General features: G+C 42.6%; 2 protein-coding genes across 3 annotated transcripts in view; one reads left to right on the forward strand and one right to left on the reverse strand.

Annotated features, from left to right (window-relative positions):
* The window catches only part of apbb2b (amyloid beta (A4) precursor protein-binding, family B, member 2b), a 52271-nt gene extending 43538 nt beyond the window's left edge, over positions 1-8733 (reverse strand). For both annotated transcript variants that reach the window (XM_072383244.1, XM_072383243.1), the window contains exon 1: positions 8648-8733. The gene's annotated coding sequence lies outside the window, so the exon portion shown is untranslated. The remainder of the gene's footprint in view (positions 1-8647) is intronic.
* On the forward strand, positions 1306-23705 carry haspin (histone H3 associated protein kinase). Its single transcript, XM_072383706.1, has 23 exons — positions 1306-1356; positions 2033-2107; positions 4254-4328; positions 6287-6386; positions 8246-8376; positions 11791-11866; positions 14128-14213; positions 14485-14612; positions 15330-15437; positions 15611-15754; positions 16127-16261; positions 16371-18252; positions 18801-18945; positions 19066-19217; positions 19371-19559; positions 20125-20210; positions 20383-20445; positions 20541-20632; positions 20778-20857; positions 21092-21180; positions 21415-21557; positions 21707-21809; positions 23120-23705. The coding sequence occupies exons 1-23, from the start codon at positions 1306-1308 to the stop codon at positions 23319-23321; spliced, it is 4335 nt and encodes a 1444-aa protein (XP_072239807.1). The 3' UTR covers positions 23322-23705.
* The last annotated feature ends 818 nt before the right edge of the window (positions 23706-24523 follow it).

Below are 24523 nucleotides of genomic sequence, written 5' to 3' on the forward strand. Positions count from 1 at the left end.
GCAATACCATAAAACACACAAACCCTGGTTAATGCAACAAGCTGTGTGCCTCTGAGTAACAGCAGTGTTCTTCATCCTCGCAAAGGCTTTCGATTATCAGGTAAACGCGTTTTGATTTGGTACACGGACAAACCTAATGGTGACAATCTCTTTGGTCTTATGGGGTCAAGGTCCTCAAGTTGGAAACACCAAGTTAGAGTTGTCAAATTTAGTTTGTTTCTTATCTGTAAATACTTATTTTACTCTGTAAAAAAAAAAAAAAGCATTAATGTCCATTGTCCAGTTACAGTACATCCACACAAATCAATATTCCAACAACAGTCCCATAATTTGTAAAAAAATAAAAATAAAAAAAATCAAGAAAGACCCACACCTTACGATGAAAATATTAGACGTCCACAAGCTCTAAAAGATGCTGTGGTAATTGTCTAACAATAAAATCTTAGTCAACGTGGACTCTCTTGCTACCAACAGCGCTGTTGGACAAGCAGTTAATCACAGAGAGTGGAATTAGAGCAGCTGCATCAAGGTCACGTTCAAAAGTTTGATCAACTTTTCCAAATTCAAATTCAAGGACCTGAGCCATCAGAGCAGCTGATGGTAAGGAGGAAGGTTTACCAGAGTAGCTCTCTGGCATTTCAAAACCACTTACTGGTGAGCTGTACATTCCACCACAAACTCCTCACTTCTAATCGTATTTCAATTCACTGGATAAGGAAACTGTCGTCCATATTTTTGAATTTGCTTCGGTTGTATTTCTTTATGAGTCTGCAACCTTATGTCCTTTTTTAAAAAAAATTTAAATCAATATCCCTTAAGCAAATGCTTGTAAAACTCATAGTGATTCTTCTTTTTTGCCTGCTTCATTGAAAGCACTGCAGCTAATTTGTCTTTTTCTTTTGCAGTAAACATTGGAGGCAGGCCATGTCTATTAAAAAGCTTTCTTCGTCTATCAGTGAAGACACACAGACAGACAGACAGGCAGACAGACATGCACAAAAGGCCTGTCAGATGCAAGGCGAGGGCAGAGGCAGCAGACAGACCGTGCAGCCTATATATAGCTGAGATGTGACAGGACATCCGAGAGGACGGGGAAGTATAGACAGAAACGGCACAGCGCTTACTCAGACTCTGTGCTCGTCTGTGACTCCTCTTGTTATTTCTCATTTCGTTATAAAGACTGTGGCAAGTTGCCCCATGTTAATGTCACGAGATGGTCGTATCATCTCTAATATCGCAGCCTGATTATTTGCTAAAAACGACAAAAAAAAGAAAGAATATTCAGACATTACAGGACAAGGGAAAATGGTAACGGCACAAGAGCAAGAGATATCAAGAAAGTTAGTGGATCACAGAGTGAGTGACTCATGAGAAAAAGAATGTCCCATCCCTGCCAAAGGAGCCACAGACACCACTGCAATGACTGCTCCGTTTCCAATACTTTAAACCCCTCCTTCCTTGCTGTGTTATCGCCTCCTCCTGCATAATAGCCGTCTCTTTCTCCCGCAGTCCTTCTCCCCTCCTATCACAGGAAGTTATTGTTGTCGCTAATCAACGTTAACGGGACTTTTTTTTCCCCTCTGCTTGGCCGCTGGCTCTGGACAGGGACGATACAGCTAAGCACCACTGGTTGTCCAACACCGCTCCACTACCATCTGGAGGAAACACACACAGAACCAGCACTGCCTCACTACTTCATCCACCAAGTCAGTGTGAAGCCAAGAAGCACATTTTTTTGGACCGTGTGGTTAAGCAAAGTAACACCCTTCAAATAATTTCACTTCGAGTATGTGAAACCTTTCTGACAATCTGTTGTGTTTTTCTGAATCACAGTAAAAATAATAAGACAAGGCTGGCGCAGTCCTACATCCCACCAAAGGATATGACTCAACGTATCAAACTATTCCCGTCACAATCCCACATTGCCACAATGACTGCAATTGTGATTAAAACTTCCTATCACCTGCTATCCTGTGTTTTCACCAAACAGGAATGTCTTTCATATAATCCACGGACCCTGCCCTTCTGCTAGAGGGTGAGTCGTTATAAAAGGAGGAGGAGTGGGAAGGAGCGAGCCTGTCGGAGCATGGCTGGCTTTATAGACGAGGTGAGCCATGTAGTCAGAAAGAAACAACAAATAAAACATTGACATGAATATACAACTTCAGGAAATGCAGCATTTGAAAGCAAGTCATATGCAGAATGTCATCAGTGGGGTAGTGTTTGGGCTGTCAATCGCAAAATAAGATCAAATAAGAACAAGCAGCTGGATGTGCTGCTTCAGCTGAACAATCTCCAGTTTAATCATGTAATGCAGAGGAAACTCAGTGCTGTGAAACAAATACAGGTGCTGTACATGTTAAATAATATGCTAACTACATTAACTGATTCATTATTTAGAATTCAAAGAGCCCAAAAAACGTTTTTTGAAAAGCTTTTTCTCCGAGCCCAAGATCAGTTCTTCAGAGAACTCGTTTGGTGTGATCGTGGTCAAAACCACAAAGAAATAGCAACACAGCTGCCGAACAATGCGTCAGAAAAACAGCGGCAATACATTTTGTGTCAAATGCGTTAACTTTGAGCTGTACAAACTGAGATCAAAGCTTGTATTTGCATTCAGCCGAGACAACTCTGACACACACCTAGTGACATGCCATTCGAATGTGGCAGAAAGGTTAACCTGACTCAAAGATCAATTACAGAGAAAGAATATGCAGTAACAAAAGTCTCTATATGGCAAGGTGTTAAATAGGACAGGGTGATACGGCAAAAAATTATTCTCTTGGTATTTTTTTTTGACAGAATGACAATACATGATATATACACTGTAATATCTTGTTGGACCACCTTTAGCTTTGATTACCGCACAATTCTGCAGTGGTTGGTGTTCTGGTTCTTTTTGCCACAATCTCATATTGATGATGAGCGAGTCGGGCCGCTGTGTCGGGTTTTTCTCAAACGCATACCAAAGATTCTCAACGAGGTTAAGGTCTGACCTCTATGAAGGCCAATCTATATGTGAAAATGGTGTCTCCGGCTCCCTGAACCACTCTTTCACAGTTTGAACACAATGAATCCTGGCGCCGTCATCTTGGAATATGCCCTTGCCACCAGAGAAGGAAAAAAAAAAATTGGTGGAAAAACATTCAGTATATTCAAGTAGTCAGCTGACTCCATTCTTTTGAGCACCTAAACTGAAGCAACCCTCGACCACCACAGTGCATGATGGGTGCACCACTTCACCCCCACTCTTCCAACACCGATGACATTTCATTGCTCTCGAGTCCAATCTTTATGTTCCCTCACAAACTGAAGCGTTGTTCACATACGTAGAGTTCTCTCCATATTTGCATGTGGGAATTTTCTCGCTTCTATTGTTAAACATTGGAGCGAGTTCTTCTGTTGATTCTGATTTGTTGGCGTGATCTCCAATCACGATTATTCAAGATCTTCCCCTGAAGGTTTAATGTGCTGGACAGTGGTTTAGAAAATCCCCTCGGTTGCAGTTTGCTTGATGCGAACCAATAATGTGACCCTTCTGATAACGTCTTTTCCACATCTGAGGGCCGTTTCTTCAGACAATGGTTATTGAAGAAATTTAATCCTACGTACATCACTTCATATGTGAGGGTTGAAGGCTCAAACAAATCACTCACTGCAAGGCTCCAATGGGAGGCAGTTACCCATCTGCTTAATGAAATACGTCTAAAATATTCAATTTAAAGGTGTGACTTGACGTGTAATATCTAGGAGTGTACTGTGAAAACTTTATCAGAAATAGCACTAAATGTGCGTTCTTTTTCCAAAACAAATGTTGGCCACGGTCAAAACACCAAAAGCAGGAGGCCTGACTTTGGTTTGCAGATTCCAAAGCATCGTGGCCATTTTTGGACCACAAAGGGACACCAAAAGTAGCAAAGAAATACAGACGGAACACAAACAAAACGCCTCAAGCAATACTCGACTTATGTCCACTGCAAATACTTTACTTGGCCTGCCTTGCTAACTGTATCCAAGATTTCTTGCTCCAGAATACTAATCATGCATCACAGTTGTCTGTCGTGACATGAACACCTGCCCATCTCCTTCACTGGTCCAGCAGTAAGGACGGAGGATAAGAAGCACAGAACAAGCTCCAAGTCAATCATTTTTATGAAATATAATTCTAGAAATCCTTGAACTTGCTGCAGTTGGCCTTTACAGACCCTTTTATCACACTGTGGCTTTCATGTCTATGTGTCTGTGTTTGAAAGTCTGAGCGAGAAAAAGAGAGCAAGGTCAGACCAGGAGACAGGAACCCTTATGCAGCTGAACTGGGAGAGATGAGGGTATACATGTGAAAGTGCAGTCATGTGGAAAAGACAACACGAGAAATGGAAACATATAAACAAAGAGTGGGTGAGAAAGTGTGAGCATGTGTGCGCTGAGTGGGAACGAAAATCTCCGCCTCTGTGTGAAAAAGCGGAGCCCCCCCCTCCCTCCCTCCAGTTTCCACAGGTAATTTGCAGGCAGAATAACATGAACACTCACGACCCTCTCACATGGCAGGCCTGATCCTGAGAAGACGGTCTATCACTGAGGCGCTGACACATTACATGACACGGACGCACACGAAAATAGAAAACAAAGATGCAATGTGGAGCTCAACAGCAAGGAAGCCAAGAGGAACGAGCACGTGGATGAAAATCTGTCCAAAAAAAAAAAAAAAGAGGCGAGCCAGACAGACAGACAGAGGGACAGATTGAAAGAGAAAATGGGGGCCCTATCATTCAGTTCCACAGCCTGCAGGATGAACAGGGCCTCTGTGCTCCTTCCTTGTTCAAACACACCTCACGGCTGTCTGCTCCCTGCAACAACAATGCATACGCGCACGCATACACATCGGCCTGCCTGACAGTGGCCACAATAACCCCATTGAGAGGCATCGATAGGGAGTTGAAAGAGAAAGGGAAGAGAATGAGATTGAGAAAAAGATTGACAACACACACGTACAGTCACCCAGACCACCACCACGGCCCATAAATTACTATAGTCTGGTTATCTTGACAGCCTATATCTACTCTCTATCGTCCCTAATCCATCATTCATGGGTCCGATCTGGACAGACTCTTCTTAAAGAAATATGCACACACGCATAGATGCACTGGTGTGGTCGAGGGCGGACCAGCAGCATTGTTGCAGAGGGGAAGAAGGGTGGTGATAACATATCTCTACGCTCTTTATCTGATCACTCACACAAACCCGCGCAGGGACAAGCTTGCACACACATGCAAACTTTTAGCATCCTTTCTCATCATCAGCCGTGGGTACATGACCACACGCAGACAAACAGGTTGGTGCTGCTAGGCAAGAAAGTCCCAACAGCACACACTCACAAAAACACACTTTTATAGTCTGGCCAACATCCTAACATCCAATCTATGAAGCAGGTTGAGGCTAGCACACATAGGGAGGAGCTTTAGGGGGTTTGACATGCTTACAGCGTTACATGGTGACAGCGCAAAGCAGTTCAAATCTCTATGGATGTGCATTCTGTGAGAAAGCACATGTGTCACCTTATTATTTTGCCCATCAAAGAGGTGATTGAAAGTGTTTATGTAGAGGAGGGGCCATTTTGAAACTGAGGCACTTTCATAACACTAAAGCTAAACAAACAGGCACACGGGAACAGTCTGCAGTGCTTGGCCCAAAACTCAGCCCATAAATGTCCAAGTCACTTTTTCCATACTCAGCAACTCCTGATGTTGTGCAGAAATGCTACAGAGAGAGGGGGAGAGAGTAAATGACGAGGGAAAGGGGGATTAAGTGAGGAGAGGGGGCAGGAAATAGGGAGAGGGGCAGAATATAAACCAACTTAACAGCCCAGGAGCCTTAGGCAATTAGCAATGACATCATGCTCACACACACAATGCAGACCAGGGCCAAGTCTGTATGAAGAGCAGGAAGCAAGCGCAAGGAGGCTGGAAGGATAGAAAGGGAGGCAAGGGAGAAAGAGGGAAGAAGAGGATGACAGTGCAGCATTTCCACTATGTGGTACAGCGACTGCTACGTTCAATTTTGTGGCTTGTACCAATTAACTCACCGAACCAATGCCACAGCATAAACCTTAAAAAGAAAAGAGATTAAGTCACCACAACCACAACCTGATTAAAAGCTGCGTAAAGAGTATACCAAATAATGAAATTAAAGGTTTTTCAGATTCAAAGCATCACATTATCCCAGATTTCATGCACTGCTTTTTGACAGCTGTGCTTCGCAAATGCGCTGCTCCTAAATGTGGATACAGGCGTGCAGATGTGACGCAAAAACCAAACCCCTCAGAGCCTGTGTAACCAGGAGCAAGAAGCACGGAGGCAGGGAGGGCCAGAAAGAAGGCCGTTCCTTTGGTAATTCATGTTATTGTCAACAGCTTCAGTGCCCTCTCCGCTTCCACTGAAACACACATTGTATATCCCATGAACTGTTTCAGAAAACACATTAACTACACACCAAAAAAAATCCCCTCTTTGTGTAAGTTAATCATTCTTTTTTTTCTTTTTTTTTTTTAAATTTAGAGAAAAAGACATCTGAACAGTAAGTTTCATTTGCCTACCTCCATGAAAATGTAAAAGAAAAAGTAAAGTTATTCACATTACTTACACCCAAACAGAAATAAATAAACAAGCAATCAAGTAGCTCCATGTTTGTATAAAACAAGCCGGCATATCATCTGGAATTCCTGGCAGAAACTAACAGACAAAGGCTGGAAATGATTAGCTGGCCATGTCCAAGCGGCACCAAGCACCAACAGCAGCCTTCGCCTCACCCTCAGGGGCTTACATACCCTAACCCCCGGACCGTTCCACATAATAAGCGCAAGTCAAGAGAATACACTCCTTTATTGCTGTTTATTTCACAATGAGCCTTTTTATTGCTGAAATAGCAGCCCTACAGGGAGAATTACACAGGGCTAAACACAGTCATATGTGAGGAGCAAGAACATCCCAGGCACAGGAAAATTAAACGATTGTCCTCCTGACTGCTTAGTTGCAGTTTTCGGAAGGTTAGTCTTCATATGTACTGGCTTACAGATTACTATCAAAATGTAAAGAGGCAACTGCGTCTACCTGGTAGTACTGTAACGTATGATCTTATAAATGTGGCAGTGAAGCTGTGGATGTTTCCTCAGATTTGTCGCCATGTTCACTGCAGATTCACTGCTCAACACGTTTTACCTCAGTACAGTAATGTGATAGAGCTTTGCAGATTTCAGAAGGAGCACAGTTGAATTTCCATAACTGAGAAGCTTTCTTGTGCAACAGAACGGCCAGCTGATCTGATAAAGTCTTAGCAGGTAAACAGCGGTGGATACCAAAACAGAACTGATCAAAAAGGACCAACGAAATGACCTCGAAAGCACAATGAATGGCGCCTGTTTACATCCAGAGAGAGCTCTTTGCACACTACGATAGCCTCGATAATGCTGCACTTATATTTCTTGAATTGTTCAATAGTGTTGTCCAGAAAGAAACCAAAAGAAGACACAAACAAAAAGAAACGAAGACAGCAAACGTTAGTCACAAGTATGGTGATAGGCTACTCTTTCCTCATCTTTCTCTCAGTAACTTCAGCTGATTAAATACATACATTGCGATTTAAATACATAAATCAGTACAATGAGGCTAATCACCAAACATGCCAGTTAACAGAAAATTAATAGGATCGTTTTTAAGTCATCGTTGAAACAAAAGCAGAGAAATATTTGCCGATTCTTGCTTTTCACAGTCAATGACCGAATTTTTTTTTTTTTTAAATAACTCATGTAACAGTGTCTCATTATAAAACACCAAAACTGGACAATTAGTATCCTCACAACGACACATTTTAGTGAAGCACTCTGAAGCATTTCTGTAGGTCTGTGGAAGAATTTCGGGTTTGTTTGGAAACCGCACAACTTTGTGAAGGTAAACATGACATTTTATAGACACTTTGACATAATGGTATGGCATTTCTTATTAGTTCCAATAAATAATAAACAGTAAGTACAATAAGCACAATAGTCAGTGATTAGTTATTGCAGGTTAAAGTGCTTTGGGGCCAGGAGCATGAAACGCTTTTGTTGAAGCTTGGTGTTTGGTTAGGTGACGGCAGAACAGATTAACAACCACACTTTCCTACATACATGCCCTCGGAATGAAGACAGGACAGGCTTGAGAGCTGAGAGGTTACAGAAATGTTTTGTTACTCCATTCTACCCCTGACATAGCGGTCGAGTTGAGGCAGCTAACGTTTAAGCACAGCGGCGACCAACGGCTGCCAGCTCGCGACAGCGTTCAATTAACGGACGGCTGTGTATGGAACGTCGCATTTTCTGACACGAGCTTGCCCAGCAGCCCGGTGACACAAGACAACGCGCAATAATAAACTCAAAGCAGCACACGTAGTGTCCCGTAAATATCCCCATCTGCCGCCGCAGCCTCCCAGTGCCTTTCCTCTCCCCCTCCTTCCCGACTTGTTTGCAACACAGCGGGCCCCTCAGATGCCGGAGCAATGCGTCGTCATATGAAATAAAGTTCCTCGTGTTTTTCATGTTCAGGTTAAGTGCGAACCTTAACAACCGTAACTCTGTGCATATATGAGGAAATTCTCGGCATACCACATCACTTACCTCCTGTACTGCGGGTCCACGTCCTCCTCGGTGTGCCCGCTGCTGTCTTTTTCTCCTCCCCTCCGTTGGTTTTCTCTCCTGGCTTGTTTCTTTTTCTCCTCCCTCCCAGATGCGGCTGTTCTCCAACAGGGGGGAACCGAGGGACGCTGCTCCGGAAGCAAATGCTCCGCACTCTTTCTCTTTTCTTTACTTTTCTTTTCATTTAAAAACAGGGTTTAATGGATGGATTTTCGAGCACACAATCTGCTCATACCACTGCTTTCACCTGTTTTAGTGGAATAAATGGTTGGTTGCTTTCAGTGTGTCTGATATTAGAGTTAATCAAAAAAGTTTTTTTCCTTTTTTCAGAGGACAACCACAGATTGGATATTTTCTTGAACTGAACTGATCAGAACTGAACATTTAGATTCGATACAAACATATGTGTACAATAATACTGCTGTATGATATTCAGTCATGGAAAAACCCCTACATTAAAGGGAAACTGTTAACTTTCAGACGTACTAAACAAGGAGTTAATCCTCTTTGGAACTGTGAGTGTGGAGAGATAAAGTCTATACACCTGCAAAACATCCCAAAAAGTTGCTCTTTCAATCGCTTATTGAACTTCAACATCAATAGATGTTCATTTCTGTTATAGATGTTTATGCATACACCGAGACACACACAGCCGCAGAACTAACATGCAGATTCTGCACTGAAAGTTTGATTATATGTGAGATTTATTTTTGCACCCGCAGATCTGTTCTTCGTCTGAATTTGCCGGATGATGCATCATTCGGAATCTCCACTCCTCCCAGATGTGTTGTGTCAAAGCAGAATGACTGGTTCTAAATCATTGGGCTATGAGGCATTCGCACCCTGTTGGCATGATAACATCACACACGTTTCAAAAGTAAAGAGAACAGCAGCCCCAGGATGTCAGATATTTAAATATGCTGGCTGTTGGCGACAAATAGGGAATGGCTCTTAATTTGATGTGAGATGTGATAATGTATTGACTTTTCTAATGCGAATGATCAGTTTTGTTTTTACGTATGCATTTGAAATATGAAAATGATTACAACATCCCAATTATCTGTTTCAGTGCGTCACCTTTATCAGGTGGCAGAGTTTCAGAATGCGTCCAGAAAACTAAGGATGGAAACTACGTAAGTGGACCTAATGAACTTCAATGAGAACTAAGTGCTAAAGGCCAGGTTAGATGACGAATATTCCTCTGGGAGAGAAAAAAAAGCTGCTTCTGTCCTGCCCTCCCTGTGCTGAAAACAGTTATAATTACTGATAATTATTATACAAAATGTGAGTGGGCCACTGTTCCAGAACCCTTTAATTATTGACGGCATTTCATTATTGTCTATTTTGGAGTGTTCTTTAAGTTTTTCCACCCGGAGGACTTTGTAGAGTGATCGAGGCCATAACAAATCTGCTGCCATTCTTAAAGGTCGCTGAACAGTGGCATATCCCAGCGACCGTGACAGAAATGGGTCTAACTATGTCATATCAGGTTTGATCAAATTTGAAAAAGAGGCTGTCGACCAAAGCCTACAGGCAACTTTATTTATATAGCAGGTCATTTTAGATAAATCCCAATGTCATCAACATGGGAAAATCATGAGAAAGTGAGAAAACTCTGATACATCCACGCATCTGGAGACAAATACACACATGTATACATACATTTACATGTAGACACATAAATACGTGGACACAGTTATTAGATTTAGCTATGCAATAGCAGGAACGTTTTGAGTTTAGGTTTGAACGCAGAAATAGTTCTGCTGAACTCAGGTCAGCTTTGTTCCAGAGAGCTGGACCACAGTCATTGACAGCTTCCCCCAAATTTGAGGAAGGGCAAAAAGAACTTCACCTGATGACCTCAGAGACCTCATCAGGTTATAGGGTGTGAACAAATAAGAGATGTACCAAGGTGCAGAAGCATTAAGTGCTTTATGGAACTGGAAGATGATTTTGAAGGTAATTCTGTATTGCACAAGTAGCCAATTAAGTTACTTAAGTGTTGGAGTGACATGTTAAAATTTCCTCATCTATCATCCACACATGAACAATAAGATATATTATGGTTCTTTGTGAAATTACCAACTGGGCGTATGAAAAGGTTCAAGAGAAGTGGACCAAGAACTGAACCTTGTGGAACCCCAGAGAGAATTTATTTTTTTTTTAGTTGAAATGACCTATTGAAACATGAAGACTCCTGTCTCTTAAGTAAGATGAAACTAGTCAAGCCTTTGAAATAAAACAGCCTCGAAGGGGACCAGTAAAATCCAGCAGAGCTGAAACTAAAGTTTGTTGGGAGTCAGTGCTGATGTTAAAACCTTTGATTACTTTGAGTAGAGTTGTTTCTGTGCTAGGGTTGCTCTGAAACGTGACTGTTATAACTTAGAAATTCTAGTGTTCAAGAGATATTCATCAAGTTGTTTATACACAATTTTCTCAAACATTCTACTTCCAAAAGGAAGATTGGATGCTGGTCTATAGTTTACAGGTAGATTAATGCTTGTTTTCTTCAGCAGACATGTATTTAAGACAAAACTGAAGGAGAAAGAAGAAAGAAATAGGCAGTCTGAAGAGAGCTTCTGATTATATTTTTAGTGTCATTAATTATGAGCTTAAAAACAGATTTGAACCTTTTGATGGGGACTGGATCAAGTGAAGAGGAGCAAGACTCTCTAGAATGTCCATCTGAATGTAGACATTGTGGCAATAATTTGGCATAACAGTGGGTTCAGAGCTAGCTGGGTTTCTCCAGGAAGCTAAAATATTATTTCCTATTTTAAAACTTTCAGCAAATTTGTTACATTTTCTTGTTGAGAGAAATTCAGTCGGTGTGGATCTGGAGGTACTGATTAGTCTTTTTCAACAGAAAAGAATAAAAAGGCAGAATTACATTGAATACTATTCACTGGTTGGGAGACAAGATTGTCTGTCTGATCATATTTATTTGTTGTAGGAATTAAGTGCATATCTCAAAATAATTTTTCTTTTAGTTTTGTGGCAGATTGTGTTTGCTATCAGGACTTTTTCACAGTTACTCCAAGTAGCTTTGGTGTGCCATGGATTCCATTTATATTGAAAGTTCTTAAAGTGTGCAAGTTCGACACCTGTGATCTTTGATCCCTCAGACGACACCGGCTCTAGACCGCTGCAGTAACCTCATGAGCAAGGTATTAGACTGGGAAACCTTTGACGAGCACAACAGTACAGAGTCACATTTACAACTGCCACTTAAAAGTTCACAGTGCAATAAAAGAAGCCTGATGTTAACCTTGACCAGGGGTGGCACCTACTTGTCTTAGCTCGGAGGAAACGTCTTCTGACCCGACTAATCTGTGTTCGACATGCTTTTTTTGGCAAGAACTGGACACCTGACCAAAGATAAAAAGGACAAGTCAGACTGTTATCAGCAATGAACTAGATAATGTGTGGAGTATATGATAGGAAAAATGCAATGACTGTTGCACACCATAAGACGGGCTTGTAGGAAGAACGGGACAAAATAACAATTGAAACGCTTCATTGCTCAGGCCTTTCAAGGGTTGTGCCAAGGAATGCCAACATTAAAAAGTAGTAAATACTTTACTGTCTAAACTTTTATGTGTTTGCGTCAGACATCAAGGTCTGAATGGGAAAAAAAATGTAAGTATGGATGCATCTTAACGCATCAGTGCCCCTGGTATGAGTGGCGTGCATGTATGAAGGGAGGCCTACCGTTGACGCAGAGGTGAAGAGTGGAATTTTGAAGAGACATATGCTTCCATCAAGGCGATGTCAGTCATTTAAGGAGGGCTTTGCCAGATCTGGTTGTGCATGACTTACAACAGCATGACCTCAAAGGCAGAGAGTTTGTGCTTCACTGACCTTTCTGCTGTCCAGATCTGTTTTCTATTGGAAACATATGAAGCATCATGAGGAGGGGAACCAGACAACAACAGCACCCACTGACTGCTGAGCAGCTGAAATCTTGTGTTCAGCAGGTATGGACACGGATCTGTCTGCAACAATTAGTGTATTTGGTTCTCACAAGTTGCATAAGCGGAACTTAAAGAAAGAGTGATGTAACACAGTGGTAAACATGCCTGGTCAGAAACTTCTTTTGAAAATGTTGCTATAAACCAATTTGAGATTCATTTGTATTTTGTGTTATTGATTATTTCACGATTCAAGTCCAACATTTCCGTGAAAACACTGAAAATCCTTTTCTTTGCATATTTGACTGTTAAATAAATGTCCCAACGAATAAGCAAATTACTGATTAAAGGTTTTTGTCACATTTTAGAAGAATTCTGGGCTTTTCCGGAAATGGGGTTTGTAGTTGAACACTGATAAGAATTCAGTAAAATGTATGTAAATGTTTGGTGTCATCTACATGATCCTTTACTGTAATGTTTGCTGGAATTTATAAAACCAAAAGATACACGGCATCACGAGAATTCAATATGGCACCAAAAATATTCAACATACTCAGTATAGTGTTGTGTAAAAGCTTCTGCTCTGTAATATGCAACTGGGGAAAATTGTGTGATAAAAGAATGACACCTGGTGGTTAGAAATATTCACTACATTGTCTGGGTGTCTACCCATTATTTATACTAAGAAACTGTGTGCCAGAGCATGGACATGACACCACAGCCTGTGAACTGACAAACATGCTCAGTGCCAAAGTGCAGCTTAACCCATGTACTTCTGATTATGGATTAGTTCATTATGGTTACTCAAGTCAGAAGGAAACTACTTGCATTAGAAATTAAGCAGCAGATACTTTGTTTACAAATTTGGAATGATAAAAACAGATTCTGCGTTGAACATAATATTCTTTTCTTCTTTTTCCCCAAGTATAGATGAATTTTCTTTTAAAAAGTAAGTGTTTAGACAAATTTGTTTACATAAAAACATTTTAATTTGAGGAGTGACTTGTTTGTCTTTTGTTTTTGTTTTTAGCATTGCCATTCCTAATGATACTAATAACAGTAGTGATAATAATAACAATAAAAATATGTCTTTACAAATGTTTTTCTTTCTAAATGTCTTAATTGTAAGTTTTTGTTGCCATTTCAAGGAATAAAGATACCATGTATCATCATTGAAAGCTAAATTAAGCAAGAATTAAGTCACATTTAACAAGTGGCAGCCTGCAGAGGACCGTATTCAGCAGTTTTAATTGTCCGAATTATATAACCCGTACAAAAACATCCTGGCATAAATGTGTGCTTTCGTTTTCGTTTTTTCGTTTTGGTGCCATCTTATGTATGTTTGTGTAATCCACCGGCAATACGAACAAGTCAAGGTTATCAAAATCAAACAACACTTTTTTTCGATTATCCATTTTATGTAATGTGATTACCTGTTTATCATTTCATGAAATCCTTCTTTCAATTTTGTTTTACTGGTGGGATGTGGCACGACACACTGCTATGACCTATGCCCCCCTCTCCTCTGCTGTAATTACTCCACTCCGCAAGGTGGCGCTGTACTGATGGGCACACAACTTCCTGACCAATCACCGGTGTCCAGCATTTTGAACAAGAAGCGGGTCCTGGTGATTACAGTCAGAAAGTAGCGATTCTGAATAGAGAAGTATATCCATATTATCTCTATTAGGTGGATTAAAACTGCTATTCGGATCGAGTGTTGCTCAGCGCTATTAATGAGGGTGGAGATTGTTTTGACGCAGTTATTAACAGTTAGCAAAGGTCGAACCATTAGGCTGAACTTGAGTCGTCTGGGCCCGTGCTGATGCCTTTCAACAAGTTTGGGTCGTTGGCTCGATTTTAGCTGCAGTATCCATCATGAAGCCGTCTAAACCGTTATTTCTGAAGACATACGGTAAACTGAGACGGAAGGTGTCTGCTTGGATTTCACCCGATGACCGCAGGCAGGCCTTCGATAGCACAGCGTCAACGGATGAGACATCCGTCGTTGAAGCTGCAAATCGCGAAAGGACGAGGTACGTTCAAATGAATGCCATTCTCACAGTGGTTGCCATCCTTCCTAATTATGTCTTTTACTATTAACTGAAATTATATAAATCTATAATTTACATTCTTCTTTTGGTGTCAGGATAGTTGCACAGTACAACATATGGCACTCAGTTCATTAATGAACGCCTGCTTTTTGAACCACTGGGAACGTTTTCCCTGGATACTTGCTATGCAGAAAAAGAACTAACACTTCCACGAACAAACATGTGAGGGATTGTTGACCATCTCGCTAAATACAGAGATTTACGCTCTCGTGATCTATTTTCCTCAGTTGAAACCTGACTAATACTCATGGCTTTGTAATACCAGATGATTTCTGACTGGTATTTAATTATCAGATTATAAAGACTATACCGTCAGACTAGACTAGATTATATTAGAAAATTTGTAATGGAAATATAAGGTATTTTGTCCAGGTTACCTATATTTGTAATATAACTTCGCAATGAAGCAGCAACAGCTTAAAGAAAAAGTACAGAACACCTGTAGAAACATGTCAACAGATCACAGAGCATCACTGACTAAATGCTTATTATGATTAATATGCCATGAATAAAGGCCAGATTTACATTGTTTATATTATCAGTGGCAGTGCCATTTTACTGTAAAGAAAACTATTTTCAACGTGGTGAAATGCTCAAGACAACAAGCTTATTTCCTCTGTCTTCTTTTGCCTTTTCAAGAGAGAAGCGCACTGCCAAGAAAAAAGCCATCCAATCTCTGACTGAGAAGAGCAGCGATGAGGAGAACATCGTCCCCTCTCCTCCCAGCCCCCCGCGCAGGGCCACCAGGTGCGGCAACAAACCCGCCGCTCTGAATACATTTTTATCAGTCACATCTGATTACACTGAAAGTCTTAAATGTTGTATTATTGTTTCTTCTGATTGTTTATCATATCTGTTTCATTTCTGTCCTTTTTTCCCTGTTCTTTTTGCTTATATTATCTGTGCTTGGTGTTCTTAAGAGGGAAGAAAGCTAGCGTTTGCATTGGCGGAGCAGTCCGTCCCGCTAAGAGAAAGACCAAGCCGTGTCTGACAGAGACCAGCAGCAATGAGGACAACATCAAGAGGCCCTCTTCTCCCCCTGCCCAGAGGAGAAAGACAACCAGGTCGGTGCATGGACAAGTTGTTATTTCAATTCTGTTACGATAGTGCCTGAAAGTACAGATTATTGCATTCAGGCAGATCAAACTGTTTCTACCAGTCATTGTTCTGGTCAGTTTGCATTCTCAGCTACTTATTTAAATTGCCCACATATACATTAATGGTGATTTATGGAGATAAAGGAAAAGCATCAAATCTTCTCATTACAGGAGCAAGAGCCAGGTTTAGAACGTTTGAGACTTCGGCTAATTGTTTTTACGCTGTTTAGATTTCCCTATGTGCATCTTTTACTGCTCCACGTTTTTACCCTTCAGGTGTTTGGCTTGTATTTGTATGTACCTGATTTCCCTCCATTTATAACCTGTTTGTGTGGGCAGAAAAGGCAGGCTTGTGTCTGCTCCAGTTTTTACAAGGCAGAGAGGCAAGAGGGTGTCTGTCACCAGTGAAAGTGAGGATGAATCATCTGCACCAAAACGCCAAAAACTCTTACTTAAAGTGAAGGCAGACTCTAGGTAAGTACTCAGTCAGGTTGCTGGTGGGCCTGTTTAAAATGCTGAAGAGCGTGTGCAACATAAATGTCATTAACACTAACGCTACATCTCCTTTTCTTCACCTCCTCAGCGGCCATTTTCCGTCTGCCGGCCGCTTTGTAACCCGTCGCAGAGGTGCAGCTTCTACTAAAGTCCTTACAGCGATAGCCAATGCAGTTAGCTCTTCAGATGAGTTCACTTTTGGAGCATCGCGCAGGATTCATCGGCCCTCTGGGAGAAGGAAGGGCCCTCCAGCATTTCAGCTGTCAAGTTCAGAGAGCTCAGGAAATGCTACCGGGACTTCCAACTTTGCCACCAACCCTTTCCGAGAGATATCCCTCAACGAGTCGGCAGAGCATATCCTCGGACCCTGCCCGAGGAAACCCATCTTCTGCTCCACGCCTTCAGCGGGCTCCTTCGGCAAACGGAGCCACGCTAAACCCTTTCTCACCCGCGATCAGGTCACCTCTCCTCCCTCCTTTGTAGGTGTGTTGAGCACTTTTCAGGAAGACTTGGCTTCACCTCAGCAGCCTGTCTCCCCACCACAGTCTGCGTCAGTCTGCGAACTCCACTCTGAGGAGAGGCTGCAGAGAGAGCCGGGTGTGCATCACAATGAAGAACCATCTGTTGATTTATTTATGGAGCCAGAGAGAGTCAGCAGCAGTGAAGGGGCCAAAAGCCACAGTGGAGACTGTGAGATGAAGGGCGACGGGGAGTTACCCACTGAAAATGTGCTCTCTGCACACAGTGAAAGCAGCAGTCATTTTGTGTCTGCAGCAGGAGGGTTCGAGTGGCTGGTAGAAGCTCTGAAGGAGAAATGCTTGAGCCAGCACTGCACAGTTCAGCTGGAGAGATTAGCCTACCCCACTGTGACTCAGCTTTGCAGTCAAACAACCTACTCATCCTGCCTGGAGCAATCAAGCTCGGTCCACAGCCGGAGTAGTCGGAAACAGCCCGAGTCTGTGGACAGCGAATCTTTTAACCGTCAATTTTCTGACACTGCTAACAAAACTGGTGATGGTTTCCTATATGCAAATAGTTTTGAGGAGTCAGCTTCAGTGACAGACAGTCATGGAGCAAGCCTTTCAGCATTAGCTGACTATAAGAAGTCCCCTGAAGATTTGGACATAAAAGCCCAGATGGAGCGATCAGAATCAGTACTTTATGTTGACTCCTTCCAACAGACAGACGAGAGCTGTGAGATTATCCTGGGAACACAATTACCAGCCAGGAGCACTCTTCCAACACGGTTTATTAAAGAGGAGGCTAGTACAGCAAAGTGTCTTTCTAAGAAATGCTTAGTTCAGTTACCAAAGTTATCTTTGTCACAGCAAACAGTTCAGCAAGTCAAAGCGGCAGGATTAGATTTCAGGATGAAGTCTGGAAATCAAGAAGCCAGACAAAATGAAGAGGAGTCTGTCAGATGTTCTGGAGAAGCTGCTGAGTCAAAAGACAACAAGAGTCCAGGAGATGAGAAAGTGACAACGTCCACTGATCCAGAAACCGCAGCAGTCGCCACATCGATGCTGAAGAACAAATGTCAGACGGACAGACTTATCGTCACAGTAAAGAGAGCAACTCTGTCACAGCTGAGAGAAATGTTGCCCCCCAAATACGCCGACTTAAAATCATCAACAGACGTGTCAGACTCGGCCAGTGATGGCCAGACAAAGAGCCACCGCAACGAAAGCGCCGCCTCCTCGAAAGTCAGAACATCGGGCTCGGGCAAAGAAGATGGGAAAAACCCTGGCATCAACGTCCCCAAAAGAAAAAAGGCGTCTCAGGCTCTGAAAGAAAAGAAAAGGAGGAGCACGTCCACGGACCGACCCGGGACTACCAGGAAGGCGTGTGTGAGCGGCATGAGCGTGAGCCGCTGGAAGAACAAAGGCGCCGACAGCACGCTCGGGTTCAGGACCAAGGCTGCGGACTGCAGCATCACCGAGCTGATAACCGCACAGCAGAAACAGCTGGGGGTGAGAACCGCACAGCCCAAACAGCCGGGGGTGAGAACCGCACCCACAGGAACACAGCAAAGCCATCACTGAGGGCACCTCGGGAAAGTGGTTCATTCTCTCGTAAACAGATGACAAAAACTTAGATTAGACAAAAGGATATAATGTAGATTATTGCTAATTGTTTTCCTAGCGCCTTGGGTGAGATGGAAAAAGGTTGGAATGCAGTTGTATGATACTGGGATCTTGTTTTTGTGCATAAAGATGTGGAATAAGACCACAACATCACATCTTTCCAGGTACAGGATATCCTGCTTAACCCTGAACACCTCCCCATCTTTCCTTGTGAAAGACTCGGCTGCTCTTTTTCTACCAAGTCAGCCCACAAACCTGTAGGCAATCAACCTAATTAGCTGTGAGACTTTCCATCAAGTGCTTTGTGTTTTTTTTTTTGATGGCCTGACACAACTCTTCCAACCCGTCGTTGCACATGTGTAAACAGCTGCTTGGCAAAGACGTTAAAGTTCAGGAAGCGTTTCACATCGGTGTTGTTTGTAATCTGTTTGTAGGAGTTGTTGGGAGGTGCGATGAACTTCTCCACCCCGGTGAGAGCAGGTCGGCTCAACCTGTCGTCTCTGCTGGCCGATTTCACACCCAGCACACACACCTGGAGCCGACTCAAAGCTGCCCTCTCTGTTCATCGCAAGGGCAGAGGTAATGACGCTCATCTGCCTGTCACCCGGGGGGTGACTCAAATTTTAAGCTTGCAAGTGAAGTATAGGTTTCCTTAATACTTTATTTGGCTTTTTTCCCCCCTGCTCTCTCTCCCTTTAGTGCAACACACTCCTCGGAGTGTAAGGCTGTCGCCACCAGACTCTCTAAAGCGAGCAGCGTTAGCAGATGTCAGCCAGGATCTCTTTGCCACGCCACTTCGCACACCACATTCCCGCCGCCTCCGGTCACAGCTGCTGAGAGAACACTCCCTGGTACGTCTACGCACCCGCAACCATGACTCTGGATGAGCAAATATCCGCCGCCTAACTCCGAGCCGAGAAGCATGGCGTGCATCTCTCTTGTTTGCCTGCGACTCTGTGGTTGGCACACGCCTGTGATCTCCTACCTCGTGTCTTTCGCCGCAGGTTGCGTGTGAAGATGCCGATCTGTCGGATGCAGAGAAGGTGTATGCTGAGTGCGGCCAGCAGCATCCTCTGCCCTGGGAGGAGTGCATTCCTCGTCATCGTATGAAACAGTGTGTGAAGATTGGCGAGGGGACTTTCGGTGAAGTCTTCTCCACCACCAATGCTTCCGGAGACACCGTGGCACTCAAAGTATGTGTATTTTAGAGGTACAGTGTTGCCTGAGACCTGTCAGCGTAATAAGATGTAAACCCAACTGTACTGTTCGCATACTGACTTTACATACCTAACAAAGATGCACGATCAGAGATTTTTAACTCTCCTTTGAGTGTGAAATGTTTCACTTAAAAGCTTTTATCTGTACAGATTGTGTGAAGTTTATATTTCTCTTCAGTTTAGATGGCATATTATATTACCTCATGCTCTTACGTTGTCTTTTGGAAGTACAGACCCCGAATTCTAATTAACTGTTCTAATCTACCTGTTAAACACATCCGTCCTCTGCAGAACAAACAATAAAACAACACATTTGAATAAGTTTTGACTATTTGACACGTCTATATTATCAGTGCAGCGACTCCCAAAACCCTGATGGAGGTATAAGGAGAAGCCAGTGAGTGCACCCTCAGTATGAAGTATATGATCTGTCTGATCTCCAAGCTTTATTACAAGCAGCCACATGGATATTTTGTCATACAATTACACCGAATGCAGATATGTGTTTATTCCCAGTTAACGCACTGAGTTCTGTTTTCAGATCATTCCTTTAGAGGGCAGCGAGAAGGTGAACGGCGAGGACCAGAAGAGCTTTGGCGAGATCCTGCATGAGATTATCATCTCGAAGTGGGTAGCACTCTGATTGCAAACTAACTCGGCACACTTCAGGATTCTGTTTTTTTTTTGAGGCTGACCGGGTCGAATGTTTCTTGATGCGTGATGATGTAACTTGCAAAGCTCTTCAAAATGGTCCAGCCGTGCTGTGCTAATGAGCAGCGTTGGTGTGTTTTTCCACCAGGGAGCTGAGCAGCCTGAAAGAGAAGCAGCAGAACCAGACTCACGGTTTTATTGGACTCAATGAGTGAGTTTTCTTCTCTTTTTTTTTTTTTTTTTCTAATGGCTGTCAGTGTCTCAGAAGTGTTATGTGACTTGAGGTGTGTGTATATTCCCTCTCAGCCTCCACTGCGTTCAAGGCTGCTACCCTCCAGATTTCCTGAAAGCTTGGGATGCATTTGACCAACGCAAAGGCTCTGAGAACGACAGGCCAGGTGAGTGAACTTGGAGGCATTTAAGTAGAATGATTTTCTGTTGCCAAATGAGCAGTATGAGTCCACCTATAGGCCTCATCAGTTCAGGAGGACAAGGCCATGTGTTAGTCTGTTTCATATGGTCTTTTTGTGTGGTTTGTGTCAGATTTCTTTGAAAAAGATCAGTTCTTCATAATCCTGGAGTTTGAGTTTGGAGGCGTCGACTTGGAGAACAGCAACGGAACGGTAGGCACAGAGTGTTGATGCCCCTGAAGGTGTTAGATCTTTATTCTTGTTTCACTTAAACACAAAATATGTACTTGAATACATGTGAACAGGTTGAATTGAGTCTTATGAACTTAGTGTAAATGAAATGCAACATCTAAAAAAAAAAAACATCTAAAGCTTCTGCAAATAGGATGTATGGATTGATTTGATAATGTTTGACTGGTGTAGCTTTTAATTTGAGCCATTTTTCAGTTGGCGTCTTTAGGGGTGGCGAAGAGCATCCTTCAGCAGGTCACCGCTGCCTTGGCTGTTGCTGAGCAGGAGCTGCGCTTTGAACACAGGTGGAGTACACTGGCACACGTTCACAAACTACAGAACTGACTCCGTGCATCGATACTCGGTCATGCTGAGCTGTACATGACATCGTATACAGAAACTATGCCCATCCCAGTCTGTTAGAGCCCAAAGCAAAGCATTGAAACCTTGTGGTGACGCTGTTGGTGTATTTCACATTTGTGCCAGTGATGATTGGTTGGTGTCTTGTAACGGTCCCAAACTGTGTCGGTTTACCACAGGGACCTCCACTGGGGCAACGTGTTAGTCAAAACAACCAGACAGAAGAGGGGGAGTTTCCTTCTGAATGGAACAACTCACAGTGTGGAAACCAAAGGGGTGCTGGTCCGCATCATTGACTATTCTCTGTCCAGGCTGGAAATAGGTCAGTATTTATTTTTCCCTCTTTCCAACTTTCTTACCATCATATTCTGAGTGGCTTTGTTTATTCACCCCCCCCCCCCCACATGTTCATGATACACAGCCTTTTTTTTTTAAAACCCTCCTCTGTGGAACATGTTTTGTTTTGTCCAGATGATCTGACGGTGTCCTGCGATATTTCAAACGACGAGGAGCTTTTCATGGGCCAGGGAGACTACCAGTTTGATATCTACAGACTGATGAGACAGGAGAATGGGTCAGTGACTAATTCAGAAGAGCACATCTCATGTCATTTGACTGTTTGGGTTTTTTTTTGGGTTCTGGACCAGTGGCACACGGAGCAGGTGGAGGTGCATGTAGAAGGACTTTATCCCATGATTTAAACATGTCAATCAGTTATTTACACACCTTTTTTTTCTTTTTCTTTTTACAAAAATCTTGTTTTCCTATTTTTCATCTATAAACCCTGGGGCATGGACTTCCAAAGTTGCTCAGATATGATGCAGCCATGTAATCCTTACTGAGAGACTACTTATCCCTTTTTGAGATTGTAGGTAGTCATTTGTAAATGAAAAGTTGCAGAACCTGTATATTCCGGTTGAGTTATTTTTTATTTGACTTGACGAGTCCAATATAAAGAAAAAACAAACCTCAAAGCAGCTAGTTTATAGATGCAAAGTAGGACTGTAAGATGGGTGCATCTCATTTGTTGTTTGTTGGGTGGGGCATACATTTAGAAGAGAAACCCAGAAAATACAACCTACCAGCCTGACACCAACTGTTCATGGTGACTACAACAGATCCATTGAAAGTGACGTCTGTATGAAAAAGGTAAAAAATGCAGCATAAACCAGACACCTGAGAATCGTACCTTACCCTTCAGTTGATCCATGAAGGGTGGCTGTCAAGAAGCTGTTCTTAAGGAAGGGAAACAGGGAGAAAAGGCTGAGGTGTGCCAAATGACACAAGGAATCGGTGACAGAAGGTCTTATGGAGGGATGAATCCTCTCCAGAGCTCGGACCGCAACATTATTGAAGCAGTGTGGGATCTTCTTGGGTTCATCTTGATAGAGAACGGAAAACAAAAGGCAGCCAACATCCAAAGAAGAGCTTTAGGATGTCCTTCAAGAAGCCTGGAGAACTATTCCTGAAGTCTACATAAGAAATAAGAGAAAGATCGTCTGAGAGGGTTCAGGCTGTGTTGAAGAATAGAGGCGCTCAGACCAAATATTGACTTTCAAGCTTGTTAGAAGGGCGCCAATTCTGTTTGTGTGCACATTTCAATAAATCGCTGCCGGTATTCTCCATCTTCCCAGTAATATGCAAAGGAATGAGCTGCAGAGCCTTTTGCACAGTGCTGTACATCTTCTCACTTTTGCTCAGAGCTGCAACAGAAACATTCTGTCAAACATGCAGCTCTATCCAGCCTTTGTTTGTAAGATGTTGTCATATCTTTGCTGCCTGGGGATTATCTTGCTCACAGTTATAAATCAACATCTCAACACTCTTGTCAAAGTTGTTCATTCATCCCCCCCCCCCCCCCCCCCCTTCTTCTCCTTCCTACAGAAACAACTGGAGTAACTACCACCCACATACTAACGTGCTGTGGCTCCACTACCTGTGCTCCAAGCTGCTTTCTATGAAGTACCGTAACTCAGGAGGTAGAGGTGCCAAGGACACGCGTCAGGATCTCACTCGTTTCTATGACAACGTCCTCCAGTACAGTTCTGCCACAGAGGCGCTTCAGAACTGCCCCATGTTTCAGTGATATGAAAACACCAAACGCATGAAGTGTGAGGAAGCTCACAGGACGCTTTAAGTCTGGTGCCCTGACCAGGTCAATGATTAATTTGTAATGTTCAGGCAGAGATGAACTTCTTGCAATGTACACAGAATAGTCTCATGACTACGGTTGTTTAGAATAAAAATGACAATTGTCAGACTGAAGGTCTTTTTTTCCTTGTTTCTAACAATATTGTGGCTGTTTTCTTTTATTTAGAATAATGGAAGTGCCACAAAAAATAAACGTGCAAAAGAAAATGTTCAACTTCCTGTTGCTTGGCAACACTGGCTCTTTTGATGGTCTCTTGGCTGTGCTTCATACAATGCAAGTTGGATGTCTTCGGGTTTTTTTTTTCTTTTTCTTTTTTTTTTTTTTCTTTAATGCTTTGGCTGTTTAATACATTACTTTGAGCTCTGAAAAATGGGGTTTACCTTCACAAATTGAAGCTACCTCAAATAATTCATTTGTGACCTATTTAATTACTCGATGAGAAGAATCGCTACGGTTAAGCACTTCAATTCAGGAAAAACAGGGCTGGCCACAAAATTGAATCAGATCTGAGACTAAATGTGTTGCTGCAGGCAAAGCAGAACACTGACCTTTGCTCTGTGCCCCAGAATTTCAATTTTCTTGTAGTGGGTAAGTCGATCTGATTAAATCCACCTAATGAAGGTTCTGAATGTGTTGCATAAAGATTTAATGGCTGTGTGATTTTTTTTATTTATTTATTTATTTATTTTTTTTTTTGGGTCAACAGAATACCTTTTTTCTCTGGACATTTACCTTAAGCTTGTGGCATGTATAACAGTAATGCCAGAAAAGTCGTATGAACCAATATTTTATTCACAATATATTTTTAATTAAAAAAAAGATTGATCTAAATATATTAGCTCAACTTGAAATTGATGGCACTGATGTGTCTCCAAAAAAAGTTGTGAAAGAACCGAGTCACATTCTTGTCTGATCTGGGTTCCTAGCAACTCAATAGTCCTGGGCCTTTGTCTTGTTTTGCGTTTCATGAAGCAACAAAAGTCTTCAGTTGGTGGAAGGTCCAGACTGCAGGCGGGCTCCCGAACTCGTCTACTGCTGTTATAATACATGCAGTCTGTGGTTTAGCATTGTCTTGCTGAAATCTGCTAGGCCTTCTCATCATCCGGATGGGAGCACATCCCGCTCTAAACCTGTAT

This window comes from Leuresthes tenuis, unplaced genomic scaffold (genome assembly GCF_036924035.1).
Source record: "Leuresthes tenuis unplaced genomic scaffold, fLeuTen1.0.hap1 SCAF_4, whole genome shotgun sequence".
NCBI classification, from domain to species: domain Eukaryota; kingdom Metazoa; phylum Chordata; class Actinopteri; order Atheriniformes; family Atherinopsidae; genus Leuresthes; species Leuresthes tenuis.

Coding starts and splice junctions, on each gene's coding strand:
- haspin (XM_072383706.1), top strand. CDS start 1,306: ATGGTAACGGCACAAGAGCAAGAGATATCAAGAAAGTTAGTGGATCAC. Junction 2,108..4,253: donor TGGCTGGCTTTATAGACGAG/GTGAGCCATGTA, acceptor TGTGTTTGAAAG/TCTGAGCGAGAAAAAGAGAG. Junction 20,446..20,540: donor GGTTTTATTGGACTCAATGA/GTGAGTTTTCTT, acceptor ATTCCCTCTCAG/CCTCCACTGCGTTCAAGGCT.